This window comes from Malaclemys terrapin, chromosome 23 (genome assembly GCF_027887155.1).
Source record: "Malaclemys terrapin pileata isolate rMalTer1 chromosome 23, rMalTer1.hap1, whole genome shotgun sequence".
Classification (NCBI taxonomy): domain Eukaryota; kingdom Metazoa; phylum Chordata; order Testudines; family Emydidae; genus Malaclemys; species Malaclemys terrapin.
Window position 1 is genome coordinate 15,582,345 of NC_071527.1, and position 17,954 is coordinate 15,600,298.

Consider the following 17,954-nt stretch of genomic DNA (forward strand, 5'->3'; position numbering starts at 1 on the left):
ACCGGCCTGGGCCCTGGGAGATGTAGGTTCAATTCCTAGCTCTCCCATGCTCTGTGGGACCTCGGGCACGCCACTCACTCCGTGCCTCAGTTTCCCCATCGGCAACTTCCCTACCTTGCCGGCATGTTGGGTGATGCAACAGTAATGGGGAGAAGCATACAAGAATCTAGCTAGAGGCCCTGATCGTTCTTTCCTTCCGTAACCCCTCTCCTTCTACTGCAAAAACCACTCTTTGCAAACTATGCTTGGACTCCTGCCCAATTCCTCTCAGCTGCCTGACCTGTTTGTGTCCTAAAAATAGCCCATGACAGAGTCGGCTTCTCCTGGCCACTGCAGAGCAGCGCCTCGTTGACACACCCACTTTACTCCTAAAAAACAGGTGGCGGAGGATGGAACGAAGGCCAGACAATGCTCTGATCTCTCCTATTTTCCAAGGCGGGAGATACAGCTCCAGGGCTCTTTAGAGGAAATGCCTGTAGAATGGAAACCTAGGTCTCCGGTCCCACCCCTCCTATGTTCTACGATCTGACCTCCTCCCACCTGATGTGGCTGGGAACCAGAACCCTGAGCGCAGACAAACTCACTAGCAGAGGTACAAATGTATCAAGATAATTTATTCCCATGTCTGGGGCCCAATTCTGCCACTGTTCCACCCACCCCTCCACGCACAGCGGATCTGTACCAGATCAGACGTCCTTGGAGTTAATAAGGACGGCTTTGTGATTCAGGTTTCAGCCTGGGAAGCAGGACTCCTGGGTTTTCTTCCCAGCTTTTTTCTTTTTTGGGGGGCGGGAGAAGAGCATGCAGGAGTCTAGTGGATTAGAACATGTGGAAGGGGCAAACAGAACTCCTGGGTTCTATCCCTGGCTCTGGGAGCAGAGTGGGGTCTAGTGGTCACAGCAGGGGGCTGGGAGCCAGAACTCCTGGGTTCTATCCCTGGCTCCAGCAGGGGCAGGGTCTAGTGGTCAGAGCAGGGGGCTGGGAGCCAGGACTCCTGGGTTCTATTCCCAGCTCTGGAAGGGGAGTGGGGCCTGACAGCAAGGTAAGTCAACTGGACCACAAAGATGGGAATAGAGTCCAGCAGTCCTGACTCCCAGACCTGTTGCTCTAACCAGTAGGAGTCAGGACTTCTAGGTTCTATATGACAAAGGTAAGTCTGCTGAACTGGGAATGTTAAACAAGTCACTTCCATGTTCTGTGCCTCAGTTTCTCCTCCCATCCTTTGTCTATTTAGACTTTGAGCTCTTTGGGGCAGGGACTGTCCCTCACTCGGTGTCTGTGCAGCACCCAACACCATGGGCCCCTGATCCCAGCTGAGGCCTCCAAGCAACACAGATAATAAATCTCTTCCCCTAGGATCAATTTTAAGGCTCACCCATGGCAAACTGGGGACCCCATCAGGCTGAGTAAGTGCACTCCCCTTGACCGCCCCCCCAAAAAAAACACACACACCCCAATGCCCTGCACCCAGAGATGCTGCCTCACACGCACAGCACCGAGGACCAATGGTTTCTGCAGAGCCCAGGCCCACAAACTCTTCCGGGGATTGTTATCTTTCCAGATAAAGCCTTTGTTACACAGCAAAGATCGCTAGGCCTCAAAATAGACAGGGCAATTCGGGCCATTGTGTTGGGAGTTGGTTATTGACAGGGAACACAATGTCTGTCCAGATTAAGTTGAAGCCCAGAGATTAACCGAAGAAAATCGGCAGGGCCATGGCCAGGAGGATGCACAGACTGCGATTTTAGGTACCAATTTAACTTGCACCAGTGCAAACCCCTTAGCGCAGATGTGACTTACAAGACCCGAAGAACAGCTCTGTGACGTTCGAAAGCCTCTCTCTTTCACCCCCAGAAGGTGGTCCAATAAAAGATATCACCTCCCCCGCCTCATCTCTCCTATCCTGCTACAATCACCAAGGGTCGGGGTGAATTCTCCATCACTGATCATTTTTAAATCAAGCTTGGATATTTTTTAAAAGTTCTGCTCTAGGAATTATTTGGGGAAGTCAATGGCCTGTGTATTACAGGAGGTCAGATTAGAGGATTCAAAGGCCAGAAGGGACCGTTATGATCTATGAATGTATGACCCACACACCATTCTGCAACTAGGATAACCCACAGCATCGTTTATTTTAGGTGCAAAATGGTGCGTTGGCGTAAATCACGTCTACGCTAAGGGGTAGCTGAAATCCCAACATAAACAAGGCCTTACATGAGATCTGGTCTATTCCACAGGAAGGAAGGATGGGTCCAGTGGTTAGAGGCACAACCTAAGACTTGGGGCACCCAGGTTCAGCCCCTGCTCTGCCACAGACTCCCTGTGTGGCCTTGGGCATGACCCGTGTGATTTTGGGGTGACGCATTGGATATGTCTAGGCTGCAGTCAAGAGATGCCCCTGCAGCATGTGTAGCAATACCCAAGCTTAGGTTTGGCCATGTGACTGGTCCAGAGATATCCGGTCAAATATTTTAGAGCACCGATTGATTAGAACAGGAAGTCTTACTTTTTTTTGGTTCATCTCCAATAGCTTTCGATAGATACTTATTCCTAATTACAAAAGAGTCAATTGAACTATTTTAACTCAGAAAAAGGCAAAACAGACAGGAATTCTAAAAAACACCCATATGCATGTCCCCACCATGTGGGCATTCTTGCTGGAATATCTGACATTGCCTATTATTTGCCACTCAAACGACCGGTTTGCCAAGCTCACCTGGGCTAGCTTTAAGCATGGGCTCCCTCTTCCCCGAGTCTATACCCAGGAAGATCCCGGGCGGGCTTGCACTTGAGCAGCTAATCACGTGCTGCCACAGCTTCACCGCTCTTGGTAGGCGAGCTGGAGTAAAGCTAGCTCGGGTACATCTATACGGGCCGCAATCAGACCTCCGACCGCAGCGTAGCCACCCCCTTAGCCGGTGGCCTCCGTAATGCGGCGACAACCGCATGTCCCTCCCTCACAAGAGGGTTGTGCAGATAAAAATGTTAACAAGGGAGATGATCAGATATCATGCTGATGGGAGCCACAGCTGAGACACAGAGAGATCCGAGAGACTCTCTTTACGGACGCGAGTCTGTGCTCCATCCGGAGGTGAAAGTAAGTCGGTACGCCGTGCTGGACTGGACTGGCTTCTCCAGCAGTGATTTAAAGGGCCCAGGGCTCCCCGCAGCGGCCAGAGCCTTGGACCCTTTAAATCGCTGCCGGAGCCCCGGGTAGCGGCGGCAGGGCTCCTGAGGTGATTTAAAGGGCCCGGAGCTCCGCGGCGGCCAGAGCCCCAGGCCCTTTAATTCTCCCGAGCCCCAGGCCTCCCAGCCACCTCTCGAGCTGGTAGCTCCGGGGTGATTTAAATGCCCTGGGGCTCCCAGCCACAGCCCGGAGCCCCAGGGCCTTTAAATCTTAAAAGGCCACACCTCTTCCAGTTGAGGCCACGCCCCTGCTCCGGACTCCAGCATACCAGTAAGTCTTTTAAGGGCTGATCTACACGGGGGGGGGGGGGGGGGGAAATCGATCTAAGATACGCAACTATTCGCGTTGCTGAAGTCGAAGTATCTTAGTTCGACTTACTTGGCCGTCCTCACAGTGGCAGGTCGACCGCCGCGGCTCCCCCGTCGACTCCGCTTACTCCTCCTGCGAGGTGGAGTATGGGTGTCGATTCGGGGATTGATTACTACCCGCCAATCCGGCAGGTAGTGTAGACGTGGCCTAAGTTACTTTCACCCCTGGCTCCATCAATTCAGCAGTGAGTCTATCCATCCTGATTTCAAAAGCCACCTTTGCCGGATGCTTCAGAGGAAGAAACCCTGCCGTTATTCTTTGTCTTACTGTGGTGCCTCAAAGCCCCCCGGTCATGGAGCAGGACCCCAGTGGGCTAGTCACAGAACACAAAGACACTCCCTGCCCCAAAGAGCTTGCAGTCTAAGCAGTGAAGGGACAACTTGCCCCCCAGGGAAAGTTTCCACCTAAGCCCAAGAGATTTATGCACCACGGCAACCTTCCTAGCCCTTCTAAAGCTCCTGGTTATTTGTTCCATTCTCATGCATCTGGCTTCCATGAAATCTTGTGGCCATGAGTTCCACTGGCTAGTTGGGTGGGGAAGAGAGTTGTTTCCTTTCCTGAGAAAATAAAGGAACATGCAGAAACCCTGGGAATCTAGAGAAATCTGGAGTGGGGAAAGCCAACCCAGAGCAGGGGTTAGATATAAATGTTAGTGCTCCTTTTACTGTGACAAGCCGGAAACACTAATTTTCAAGCGCTGGTTTTACGATTGTTTGAGAGGGGGGAATTATGGCTTAATTTTGCAGAAGGGATCAAAGCACCGCCAGATCCATACTCCTACATACAGAGCTGTAGCTCCGAAATCCATCCTGGTGATATTTAAGGGGGCCATTGGCTCCCATCTGCCCCCACCTGGCTGTCCCAGTCCCCCGGGGAAGTGCTAATCAGGGATCACGATAATAATAATCACATTAGCAGAAAAAACACACAGCACAAGGGATTTTAAAGGAAGCAGGAAAATCCCCCAGCACTTCTGCAGAAAAAGGAACAAGGATTCAATGGGTTTAAATCATCTGGACGTGGGATTTTTAATCTCAGAGTCAAAGCAATCAACGACCTTGGTATTTTCGCTACTTATTCCTCTCCCCGGCAGTCACAAACAGTGTCCAAGGGGGTGTCACGGGAGAATGATGCAGCACTAAACTTGATGTTATTTATGCTGCTTCAGACAAAATGCCCCCTCTCCCTCCTGCAACACCGCAATCTTCCATAGCCCTTTTAATGGCCATTACCCAGGAGGGCGGGAGACCAGACAGCACCTTAAAGCTGCCATTTAAAAAACAAAAACCACACATCAAGGTTAAGCAATGATTAAACCACCCATAATGAGATTAGGGGCACCGAACACACACATCCTATTTACTGCACTAAAAGCGGCTGTTTAACGGGACAGGGCAGCGCCCAGGCCAAACCTTTTCCCCAGCTCAAAGCCGGGCGATTAAACATGCGGCTTTCTCTAGGGTGGGAGCTGGAGGCACAATGGCTACTTGGGTGCTAGAAGTTTTAGCCCCAAAGGCCCTTTTCTGCACTGGGAGCCGGCCACCCGCACAAACACACACAGCGTCACTGCAAACAGGCAAAGCAGATTTTTGACCCGGAGAAGACTAAAGCAGAAGCAGTAAAGTGCAGTGCTGCAAAGCCAGGTTTAGAACAGCTTACCCTGTCTACCAGCAGCGGGGCCTAGTGGGTATCTTCCGTCACCTCAGGAGACAGGTTCTACTCCGGACTTGGCTACTGACTTGCTAGGTGCCCATGGGCAACTCACTTCCCTTCTCTGTGCCTCAGTTTCCCCTCCCGCCCTCTATCTGATTGGGAGCTCCTTGGTGGGGCAGGGACTGTTTCTGCAGATTCTAGTATGATGGGAGCCTGATTTCAGTTGGGGTCTGTAAGTGTGACTATACGACCATTACTAATCCTGTTTCTTAAAGTACTGCCTAAGGATCAACTGAGATCAGGGCCCCGCTGTGCCAGGTGCTGCGCAGACACACAGCGAGAGACAGTCCCTGTCCCAGCGGAGATCAGGGCCCCATTGTGTCAGGTGCTGCGCAGACACACAGCGAGAGACGGCCCCTGCCCCAGCTGAGATCAGGGGCCCCTGGGCCGGGCGCTGCACAGATACGCAGTAGATACAGACTATCATGGCTACCCCCTGATACTAGACACACAGTGGGAGACAGTCCCTGCCCCCCAGAGAATCTTAATACCAACCCCTTGTTTGGTGCATCTACATGAGGGACTGGACACCGAAGGCTGTAGAAGAGGGGCAAATTCCCACTGCAGATCAGGCCTCCACAGCTCAGGTCTGCTCGAGAATGGAGGGGGGGGAATTCCCCATGGGCCCCTCCTCACAGCCACGGGTAGGAAAGGACCTTTAACAGGAATGGGGGGTTGCATCAGAGAGCCATTTATCTGGCTGGAGGGCGTTTAAAGCCCCTAGCAAAGGAAGGAGGACGGATCAGGCCCAGAAAGCCCCAGCCCCTTTGTGCTCTTACGTATCAGCTCCTCACATCTCCAGAGTTTTGCCGGCTTAGATTGGCGACAATTAACTTCCCGCTGTTGTCAGCGCTGCAGAGCTGTTCTAGCCGGTGAAACGAGCCGCTATCAAAAAACGTCCACCCTGCTGCAGGAGAGATGTCAGCCCCACCCCTCCCTAGCACTGATTGCCAAATAGCACATGCCCTGTGGCGGTGAAAAGACTCATGGGGGGGGGGAGGAGTGGGCATAGAAAGGTTCAGGGCTGCCGGAGGGAGTGAACCTTGGACTGGGGCGGGGGAAGAGAGAGGGGGTCCGTCTGTCCTTGGGGAGGACAGATGGCGCAGGGAAGAGTTGTTTGGTTCCAAGGCAACACAGCCAAGTAGAGAAAAATCAGAAGGAGTCAGGACTCCTGGGTTCTTTTCCCAGCCCTGTCACTGACCTTGGGAAAGTCGCATCCCCTCACCAGGCCTCAGTTTCCCCTCCCTTTTGACTTATCTATTTAAATTGTAAACTAGGCTGCGTCTTCACTAGGAAACTGGCATACTACACCGAAAAAGGCCTCCCAGTGTGGATGCAGCAATACCAGCCAAGCTGCGCCTGGTGCCACTATAATAAATCCACCCTGAGCGAAACAAGCCATGCCAGTTTTGCCGATATAGCTGTGTCCACACTTGGGGCTTCTGCTGGCCCAGCTGTCGGTCAGGGATCACACCTCTTCCCTGCCCTGACCCAGCAGAAGCCTGTAGTGTAGACACAGCCTTACCGGGGGTTCTGATCTCCAAGTGCTACAGTAATACAAATCAATAATAATAAAACCAGGCTCTCAGGTATACAACAAGTGACAGGATTTCTTGCTTAAAGGGTTGCCATCAATCTAAAAGCAGCGTCGTTTCCATTTGAATTCCACCCTCCTATTGTTACAATTAACACCCAAGAGCTATTACAGTTTAAAGGTAGAAAATGACACACACACACTCACACCCCAAATCTACTTGATGCATCTGAGAGTACTTGAATCTGGTCAGTTTCACCCGTTTTCCCCTGCAGCTGTCTTTTACACAGCAACAAGGGGAAGAGAAATTCCTTTTTTTAAAAAAAAAAAAAAAAAGAAGGCAACAAACTGATTGCAAAACCACAGTAGACAGCAGGGAGGCGTTTACAAGCATCTGAAGAGGTGAGGCTTTGGTGAACACTTAACATTGCCTCGATTACAGGCTGGGGACAGGAATCACCGTGCCGGATAAAATGAACAATCCCCCTCGCTCAGTAGCCGTCTCTGCAGCAGCACCAGATGCTTAGAGGAAGGCGCAAGAAACCCCAGAGTTATTGGGGACCCGAGCAAGAGGTCAGGTAGAGCCCGGCCCAGGGGGTGTCTTTACTGCAGAGTTAACGACTGTGATCACCACCGGGATCTGAGCAGCCAGCCAGGGTCGCCCAGGCCTGGCGTGAGCAGCCATCCCGCACAACCCTACTGTCATCCCTGCTGCTGGGTCACTAGGACGTCTGGAGCACATCTAGGGTGACCAGATGTCCCGATTTTATAGGGACAGTCTTGATTTTGGGGCCTTTTTCTTATATAGGCGCCTATTAGCCCCCACCCACTGTCCTGATTTTTCACACTTGCTGCCTGGTCACCCTAAGCACATCCCAGTACCCAGCGAATGGTGGGAGAACCCATCGGTCCTCCTGGGCACACAGGGGAATTGTGGGCGGGCACCGCAGGACCAGCAGCACTTGCGTGACTTTTAGCCTATGTCCCACTGCACAGGTTCTAGCCCAGGTGAAAGGGGTACCACCAGGCAGACCAGCTAGCCTGTGGTGAAAGCACCACCACACTCGGGCAAGATGACTGTGTGTGGATAAGAAAGTGAGGGGGTAACACCCAAGTAAGACCCCAAGTTAACTCTGCAGAGAAGAAGGTATCAGCCATCCTAAGGCAGGGGGATTCATGGCCCTACCTAAACTTGGGGGGTTACGTTTTTTGTTTTATTATAAGCCAGGATGCGCTCATCTATATAAATACCTTTTGTAAAACCCTACTGAGATTTTAGCTAACAGTGTCTTGTGTGTAATGGGGAGCGGGGGGACACTTCCTTTTATTGGCTTGAACTCTGCCACCTTTCAAGACATCGCTTAAAAGGGAAGCCCCTAAGTAGTTTAGAGCCAACATTTATAACTACTTACAAAAAATTCACAGCAATTTAGCAGAAATCAATAGTTTCGTGACAGTTTGTGTGCGTTTTGAAGGCGGGGGAGGCTCTTCCCATGCATTGGCTGCAACCAAGCTATCCCGGCAGGCGCTGTTAGCCAGGAAGTGAAACAGACTAGAAACAGTAGTGAAACTGACTAACCCAACTTCAATCTTCAAGCCGAGCTCATGTAAACTAGAGCTGTAAGAAACCGGATTTTAAGGAAGAGATTCAGGTTTAATCACCTCTGGTGTGTCTTTAAGGTGCCACCAGACTCCTTGTTGTTTCTGGTGTCCCTAGCACACTTAGTTTTACAGGTGGGTGGAGAAGATTAAATGACTTGCCGGAGGTCATGCAGCAAGACTATAGCAGAGCTGAGACCAGAACCCAGGAGTCTGACTCGGAGCACAAAACCACACATGCCCATAATCCCGACTCCTAGTTTTTCCCCCTCCTCCAATTGCTACAGATTCCTGCTTCCCTTCAGGATCGCCTATTTCACTATACTTACAAAAAGCCAGCCGAGAAGGTTCCTTTACCACTCCCTCCAAATGACTTTCAAGATTTCGGATCAAAGATAAGACAACCAGGCTTCAGAACAGAATTGATCTTGCATTGGGGGGGGTGGGGAGAGACAAACATTGCAACACATTTCTGACTTCAAAAGTTTCCGGGTGGACTTAAAATTCAAAGCCAGGGGGATCATCACGCTAACGCTCAGAGAGAGGTTTGAACTGCTAGGCACAGCTTGGGCCGGCCAAGATTTGGAGAAGCCAATGCAAAAGCAACACAGCACAAAAATAAAAATAAAAAAAAAAGTTCCCTGAAAACGGATCCCGCTTCGCTGGAAGCTGAGAGCTTGCATTAGTTGCTCTAATTCAGGGATCGGCAACCTTTCAGAAGTGGTGTGCCGAGTCTTCATTTATTCACTCTAATTTAAGGTTCCGCGTGCCGGTCATACATTTTAACGTTTTTAGAAGGTCTCTTTCTATAAGTCTATAATATAGAACTAAACTATTGATGTATGAAAAGTAAATAAGGTTTTTCAAATGTTTAAGAAGCTTCATTTAAAAATTAAATTAAAATGCAGAGCCCCTTGGACCAGTGGCCAGGACCCAGGCAGCGTGAGTGCCACTGAAAATCAGCTCGCGTGCCGCCTTCGGCACGCGTGTCATAGGTTGCCTACCCCTGCTTTAACTGATTGTTCAGATGGCAGCAAACTGAAGTGACCCCATTTCCTCGTCTCATCCCCTCTCATGGCATCATTTGGGGAAAGTAACCTACCTAATAGCATCCCCCTGGCGGGGGGGGCGGTATATTGTGTTGCAATGCTCCCCTGGTGGCTCCATGGGCTTGGACAGACTTTAAAGGGCCAGAGTTTCATTGACAGTAAGGTCCCTTTTACGCCCCTCAGGCAGCCAAACGAAGCCTTAAAGTTGGCGTCAACGTTAAGAGAACTTGGCGTGAGAATCACGTCCCGGTTTCTCTTTAGCTTTCAAATCCGGGCTTTGGCCGCATCGGGAATGAGCTGCGTCGGCGTTGCCAAGACAAAACTGCTATTAGCCCAGGGGTGCTGACCCCCATCTTGAAAACCAAGGATTCGTCAGCACTGGCACAAGCCTCAGCATTTGGCTTCTTACTCTGTCCCGAGGCTCTGTAGAAGGTGCAGCTGCATTGGAGGGATCCAGAATGTGGATTTTCAGTGCTCTGGCTATTCCGGAATAAGAGCGCCCACATGGGGAGTTTATCCAGATTAGCCATTCCCGTCAATTTCATCATGTAGACAAGCCTTTAGGAGCAGATTACAGTAGCACCTAGGAGTTTTAGAGCAGATCAAAGCCCCGCTGTGCCGGGCACCATGCATGCACCTAGTGAGAAAGTTCCTGCCCCAAAGAGCTTCTCAAAGGACACAAAGGAAGGATCCTTATTTTACAGAGGGGAAACTGATGCACGGAGCAATTAAATGACTTGCCCAAGGTCACACAGTATGCGGCAGAGCCAGTAATCAAACCCAGGTCTCTCTCATCCCAGTCCAATGACTTAATCACCCTTCTTCCCCACCCACCTCCCCCTGTCCTCACAAGCCCCGTAAGACTGGTACTAACCTCACTCAGCAGGGCTGGTTAGTAGGTTGTGTTTTTGATACAATCCCTTCCGTGAAGGCCCCTCCCTGGTGTCAAATGCAACCCACATGCCACACAACACAGAGGCCAAGGACTGGGGCTTAGTCAGGGAAGAGGAAGCCAGCAATGTTATCCAGCCGTGAAGTTGCACAACAAACAAGGGACGTTAGGATGCAGCAGTCTAGCACCCGCTAGAGAGGCGAACAGACACAGCAGCAGGACTAGCGCCAAATACAGCCCACTCACTGGGCTGGGATCCTCTGCAGGGATGGGGCCAGTCCCCATGGGCCATTCAAACTCTGCTGAGGCAGGCAACAAGAGATGATGTTAAATAGGAAAGTGGTGGAGGAGGTTGTATGAAGCACCTGCTGCCTGGGAATGGAACCGATTTGCCCAGTCACAGGGTAGAAGCCCCCCACCCCCCACACAGACTTTGGGGGCACCATGGGGAGTTTTCAGTCTGACCTCCCACAAAACACAATTTGCAGAGTCCCACCCAGGTGTGGGGCCTAGTGGGTCCAGGTCTCAGGAGCCCTGGGTGCTATCAGCTCTGAGACGGGCCTGCTGGGTGACCTCGGACAAGTCGTGTCCCTGCCCCGTGCCTCAGTTTCCCCCTCTGTAAAATGAGGATAATGCTGCAGCCCTTCCTTTGTAAAGCACTTTGAGGTCAGCTGATGGGCAGTGCTGTAGACCAGCAAGGTGATATTACTAGTTCTCAGTGAAAGCCACCCCTTCATCGTCATGCACACGGCTAGCTCGCTCCTTAGCAAAGAGACTCTCTCCTAAAAGGGAAACGACAACAGACCCAACCACGTATCTGTGCTCCTAGGGCACCAGGGACAGTCTCAGGTTACCAGCCGCAAGTTACAACAGTAGTTTCCCCATGCACAGCCTGTCCTCCGAACATTGTCTCCTTCACCAATGACTAAGCCCGGGGGCTTGCATCCTTCGCTCCCAGAGACATTGTTTGCCTGCCCCCAGACACAGCCTCTGATCTACACCCACGGCTTGAGCCTCCAAAGTGTGAGTCAGTCTCCATGGTAACTCGGGCCAAGGGCTTCTCCTGGCAGAAGCCAGATTGAATGGGAAGGGAGCGGGGAGCTCAGTGGGTTCTGCAGACACAGGAGAGCCCATGAGACTTGCAAAAAAAATGTACCATTTTCACCGAGCAAGCCCCTCCACGGTCACCAGCAAAGATCTAGAGCAGGGCCCTGGCAAAAGACACACACACTGCTGGGAAAGGGGCTCTTGCGGGATTCCTCCGCTGGGCCCAGTTAAAAAGGACTTTGTCTCATGTCAGCTTAGAAGAGGAGCTCTGCAAAAGTGCCTAGTAAATAGGAAAACCCCCTCCCCATTCCCCCCCCCCCGCTCCATCTGCTGGAAACACAGGTGCTCTCACGCCTTCAAACACAGAGCTGTCCCATTACATGTTTGCTATGCGACCCTCTCCTTCCCGCCTCTGCTTGTTTGGGGTGTGGGGAGACTCCTCTTTCCCAGCAGAGGAAACTATTGCCTTTCAGGGAGGAGGGCCACAGGGGCTCCCCAACTGCAGCTGCGAAACTTACCAGTCTTGTTAATTTCATTACAGCTGCTGTGGGCAGAGGCACCCTCCCTCCCCCACCCAGAAACCAGCCCTGCACCAGGTCTCCTTGGGCTACAACATTTTTAAATCAAAATCGTCAACTCTGCAAAAGTTGATGGCTCAGGGTCATTCCACCTCCCACCCATCCCACCCCGCAAATCCTCCTCAAGAAGAATTTCCCACTTACTTACCCACTTGGGAGTGGAATTTCCCCAAATGTATTCACAAATGTAATAAATAAGAAAAGCAAGTCGGGGGGATTCCTTCAGCAGAGAACTGGGGAGGAGGCGGAGGGAGGAGATGCACCATTTCCAAGGGGTGCATCAGTCAAGCATCCCCTTTTCCATTCAGAGCAGGTGAATTGGGTTTCTTAGCACTGGAATAGGTTACCTAGGGAGGTGGTGGAATCTCCTTCCTTACCTACATGCCTCCAGCTTCCATCCAGGACACACCACACGATCCATTGTCTACAGTCAAGCTCTAAGATATAACCGCATTTGCTCTAATCCCTCAGATAGGGACAAGCACCTACAAGATCTCTATCAAGCATTCTTAAAACTACAATACCCACCTGCTGAAGTGAAAAAACAGATTGACAGAGCCAGACGAGTACCCAGAAGTCACCTCCTACAAGACAGGCCCAACAAAGAAAATAACAGAACACCACTAGCTGTCACCTTCAGCCCCCAACTAAAACCTCTCCAGCGCATCATCAGAGATCTACAACCTATCCTGAAAGATGATCCTTTACTCTCACAGATCTTGGGAGACAGACCTGTCCTCGCTTACAGACAACCCCCCAACCTAAAGCAAATACTCACCAGCAACCACACATCACTGAACAAAAACACTGACCCAGGAACCTATCCTTGTAACAAAGCCCGATGCCAACTCTGTCCACTATTCAAGTGACATCATCATAGGACCTAAATCACATCAGCCATACTATCAGGGGCTCGTTCACCTGCACATCTACCAATGTGATATATGCCATCATGTGCCAGCAATGCCCCTCTGCCATGTACATTGGCCAAACCGGACAGTCTCTACGCAAAAGAATTAATGGACACAAATCTGACATCAGGAATCATAATACTCAAAAACCAGTGGGAGAACACTTTAACCTGTCTGGTCATTCAGTGACAGACCTGCGGGTGGCTATATTACAACAGAAAAACTTCAAAAACAGGCTCCAAGGAGAGACTGCTGAGCTGGAATTGATATGCAAACTAGACACAATCAACAAAGGATTGAATAAGGACTGGGAATGGCTGAGCCATTAAAAACATTGACTCTATCTCCCCTTGTAAGTATTCTCACACTTCTTATCAAACTGTCTGTACTGGGCTAGCTTGATTATCACTTCCAAAAAAAAAGTCTCTTACTTAATTGGCCTCTCAGAGTTGGTAAGACAACTCCCACCTGTTCATGCTCTCTGTATGTGTGTATATATATCTCCTCAATATATGTTCCACTCCCCACGAAAGCTTATGCTCTAATAAATGTGTTAGTCTCTAAGGTGCCACAAGTACTCCTGTTCTTTATCCTTCCTTAGATGTTTTTAAGGTCAGGCTTGACAAAGCCCTGCTGGGATGATTTAGTTGGGGATTGGTCCTGCTTTGAGCAGGGGGTTGGACTAGATGACCTCCTGTGGTCCCTTCCAACCCTGATATTCTATGATTCTATGACCTTTCTCTGAAGCATCTGGTGCTAGCCACCATCGGGACACTAAACTAAATGGATCCCTACCCAGATCTGGGATGGCAATATTTTTGTTAACCGCTTCGCCTTACATTTTGATGAGGGTGCGAACTTCTATAGAAGATTCCATAATGCCAAGATGGACAGATGCGTGAGAACACCCTGTAGGTCCGCAGCTTTCCAAGGAGAGAAACCTAACACGCTTAATTTAATTTAATTAATGGAGATATCCCATCTCCTAGAACTGGAAGGGACCTTGAAAGGTCATCGAGTCCAGCCCCCTGCCTTCACAAGCAGGACCAAGTACTGATTTTGCCCCAGATCCCCAAGTGGCCCCCTTAAGGATTGAACTCACAACCCTGGGTTTAGCAGGCCAATGCTCAAACCACTGAGCTATCCCTCCCCCCTTGTGAACCCAGATGCAGCATCGCCAACTTGCAGAGAGAAGAGTTCTAGACCCCAGCTGCAGATAAAAGCTTGGAAATTTGAAGCAAATGCACCCTAAAGGCTCAGAAACCGGCAAACAAATAAAGTGGCCCCAAAAGTTATTTTTAAAAGAGTCTTTTTTTTGGTTAACCCTCAGAGTTAACAATGCCGCAGATGCATTGTTTGCAAGTGGCATTCCAGGCAGGAGAGTATGGGACAGGGCTTCCTTTGGGAAGAGATGAGAACATTGAGCCTGTGTGCGTGTAGGAGGCGGGGGCAGAAAAGCCTGGATTATTACACATTCTTCCACAAGAAGTTCTGGCCAGGCTGTAAACACGGAACATGCTTGATCCCGCTCAACTCATTGGTTGCAATGGGCTCCCTTCTCCTCCTCCCCCACCCAAAGCACAACTAAGAACCCAAACAGAATACAGCAGGCCCTATGTAAACGCTGGACAGAATTGAGCAATGGATTAACAGATCACGCAGCGCTTTGCAGATATGAAACAATTATTACTAGCAGATATAGGTTCCATAGCCTCTTTCAAACAGGGACCAAAGTAATTTTAGGAATTAACCCTCACCATCCCTCTCTCCTCCCCAAGGTATTAGCCCCATATTAGAGACAGGGAAACTGAGGCAAACAGAGGTTAAAGGACTTGCCTTCCCCAGATCATGTGGCAAGTCAAGTGGCAGAGTCAGGAAAAGAACCCAGGAGTCCTGGCTACAGCCCTACCATGCTAGCCACTACTAGAGGCACATGCCCTTCCAAGGCTGGGGAGGAAAGCCAGGAGGAGTCCATGCTGCCAATCCCCTGCCCTAGCCACAACCCCTCCTAAAGTTTACAGTGGACTCCAGGAGTCATAGCTATCCCCTCCCCTGTGCTCACCACTAGGCATGTCACCTCCCAGAGCTGGGAAATAGAACCCAGGAGTCCTGTTCTAGCCACTCCCGCACTGCTCAGGCATGCATTATAAAAGAGTCCCCATTTCATATAGGCAGGAGCAAGCCAAGAGCTGTACCACAGACAGATAAAAGCAACAAACATCTGGGAGTCTCCATATTCCCCTCGCCCAGGGCAGGCACGCCCAGCCATATCTGCTTTTGCCCAGGCAGGGGTGGGCACTGAGAACTCCTCCCCCCCCCCCCACCACCAAAAAGCAACATAGGAGATTTTTTTTACTCAAGTGACCCGGCTCAAAGTAGATCTGCTGCCTGTAGAAAAATTGGAGATTAACCAGATTAGAGGCAGACCAACTACTTTCAGGGGCCAAGGGCAGTTTTTCAAATGCTTCCTACCCACCCACCCAGCCCCTGTGGCGTTTGAACAATTTTTATAGTGGGGGCACTGAAAACAATTGATAGAAACTAAAAGCCAGGGGGTGATACCGCACCCCTAGTTCCAACACCTCTGCCCTCCCCCCCCCAGGGAAGCCATGATCCCAAAACAGCAGAGAAACTTCTGGAGCTTAACAACAAAGAGAAAACTACCCAGTAGAGTTACACATGCAAACTCTCAGCCCAAAGGACCATACAGAGAAGAAATTGACACACACACAGGCCGGGGTCAGGAAGAACTCTGCCCGGAGTTAGATTCAAAGTCAACTCTCCACAGAAGCCCCATTACAAACCCATCACAAGGAAGGGGTAAACCAAAAGTGTACCCTCCCGTGCAAAAATGCATAACAATCCTCCCCCACACACACACAAATAAAGTGCTTGCAGCAATGTATCAGTGTGAACACTTAAGATCCAGACTAGGTATGTTGCTTTAAAATCATGGGGAGTTTCCATTTTTGTGATCTGGGGGGCACTGACAAAAAGGGTTCATACAGGAGACATGGGGAGGTGGTAAAGTGCACCCCAGCAGCATGCAACTCCACCATCCCAGAGGATCTAAGGGGGGGGGGGGTTGGGTTGGGGGGATAAGTTACATGACATCACATATACACCCCAACCCACATGCCCCATTACAAGGCTGGGGAAATCCATACCCAGGAAGTGTGTCCATCCACTGGGGGAGGAGGGGGGGGAACACCCACCCCCACACTGAGTGCTGGATGGAAATAAAGGCTCCCTCCTCCTCCTCCCCCCACCAGGGCTGGGAGAAAGTCAGAGCTAAGCTGGGCCAGGGGAGAGAGAAGCGCCCCCGTGGAAAGGGGGAGAGGGGAACAGGGAGGTAAAGAAGAGGGGTTTGGGGGATGATCACAAGGAAAAGGAAACGGGGCTTAGATGGAGGAGAAAAAACCAGGCGAGAGGGAACAAGCACCCAGGAACAGGGGACGGGACGGAACTAGAGGGAGAGGGGAATAATGGGGAGGCCAGACCGAGGATCCTGGGAAAATCAATCCCAGGGGATACGGGGGACTGGGCAGCAGGGAGGAAGCCCGGGGGAATAAAACTGGGGGGCCGCCCAGCCCTAAGGAAGCAAGGGAGAGGGAGGGAATTGAGGAGAGCCCAGCCATAGGAGGAGGAGAAGGGGGAAGTGGAGGAAGCCAGCCCGGGGAAAGGAGTGGAGTTGGAGGACAATGAAAGAGGGGAGCTGGGGGGCAGTCGCAGGGAAAGGGAGTTGGGGGGCTGGCCCCCCGGGGGGAAGGGAGGGGAGTTGGGGGGCTGGCCAGGGGGAAGAAGGGGGGAGTTAAGAGGCGCCCCCGGGGGGGGGTAAGAGGAGTTGGAGGGCTGGCCAGGGGGAGGAAGAGGAGGGGAGTTGGGGGGCTGCCCCCGGAGGGAGGGGGGAGGAGTTGGAGGGCTGGCCAAGGGGAGGGAGGGGAGAATTGGGGGGCTGCCCCCGGGGGGGGGAAGAGGAGTTGGAGGGCTGGCCAGGGGAGGAAGAGGAGGGAGTTGGGGGGCTGCCACCGAGGGAGGGGGGAGGAGTTGGAGGGCTGGCCGGGGGGAGGGAGGGGAGAATTGGGGGGCTGCCCCCGGGGGGGGGGGAAGAGGAGTTGGAGGGCTGGCCAGGGGGAAGAAGGGGGGAGTTAAGAGGCTGCCCCGGGGGGGGGGTAAGAGGAGTTGGAGGGCTGCCACCGGAGGAGGGGGGGGGAGGAGTTGGAGGGCTGGCCAAGGGGAGGGAGGGGAGAATTGGGGGGCTGGCCAGGGGGAAGAAGGGGGGAGTTAAGAGGCTGCCCCCGGGGGGGGGAAGAGGAGTTGGAGGGCTGGCCGGGGGGGGGGGGGGAGGGGGAATTGGGGGGCTGGCCGGGGGGGGGGGAGAAGAGGAGTTGGAGGGCTGGCCGGGGGGAGGGAGGGGGGAATTGGGGGGCTGGCCGGGGGGAGGGAGGGGGGGGAATTGGGGGGCTGGCCGGGGGGGGGGGAGAAGAGGAGTTGGAGGGCTGGCCGGGGGGAGGGAGGAGAATTGGGGGGCTGGCCGGGGGGAGGGAGGAGAATTGGGGGGGCTGGCCAGGGGGAAGAAGGGGGGAGTTAAGGGGCTGCCCCCGGGGGTGCCGCGGCCCGGCCCCCACTCACCCACAGCTCGGTGCCCCAGTCCATGCTGGCCGCGCCCGCTCCCCCCGCTGCGGTCAGAGCGCGGCCGGGCCCGGATCCGCCGCCGCCGCCGCCGCCTCCTGCTCCGGGCTCACAACATCCCAGCGCGGCGCTGCCTCCTGCCTCCTGCCGCGGGCCCCCGCCCCCTGCTCCTTAAAGGGACAGGGACCCCGCCCCGCCCCGGCCGGGGACACCCCCCCACGGCCTCTATAGAGAAGGGCATTCCCCCCCGGCACCTATCGAGAGAGGGGAACCCCACACACTGACTCATAGAGAGAGGGAACCTCCCCCCACGGCCCCTATAGAGAAGGGCATTCCCCCACTGTGCCCTATAGAGAGAGGGGAACCTCCCCCCCACGGCCCCTATAGAGAAGGGCATTCCCCCACTGGTACCTATAGAGAGAGGGGAACCTCCCCCACGGCCC

The 17,954-nt window shown here is 52.5% G+C and overlaps 1 protein-coding gene across 2 annotated transcripts in view; it reads right to left on the reverse strand.

Moving 5' to 3' along the window:
- Positions 1-17,592, reverse strand: part of TRIP10 (thyroid hormone receptor interactor 10) — a 76,333-nt gene extending 58,741 nt beyond the window's left edge. For both annotated transcript variants that reach the window (XM_054012476.1, XM_054012475.1), the window contains exon 1: positions 17,512-17,592. In XM_054012476.1, coding sequence (XP_053868451.1) covers positions 17,512-17,535 — 24 coding nt within the window. In that variant the 5' untranslated portion in view covers positions 17,536-17,592. The remainder of the gene's footprint in view (positions 1-17,511) is intronic.
- Between the last annotated feature and the right edge of the window lie 362 nt (positions 17,593-17,954).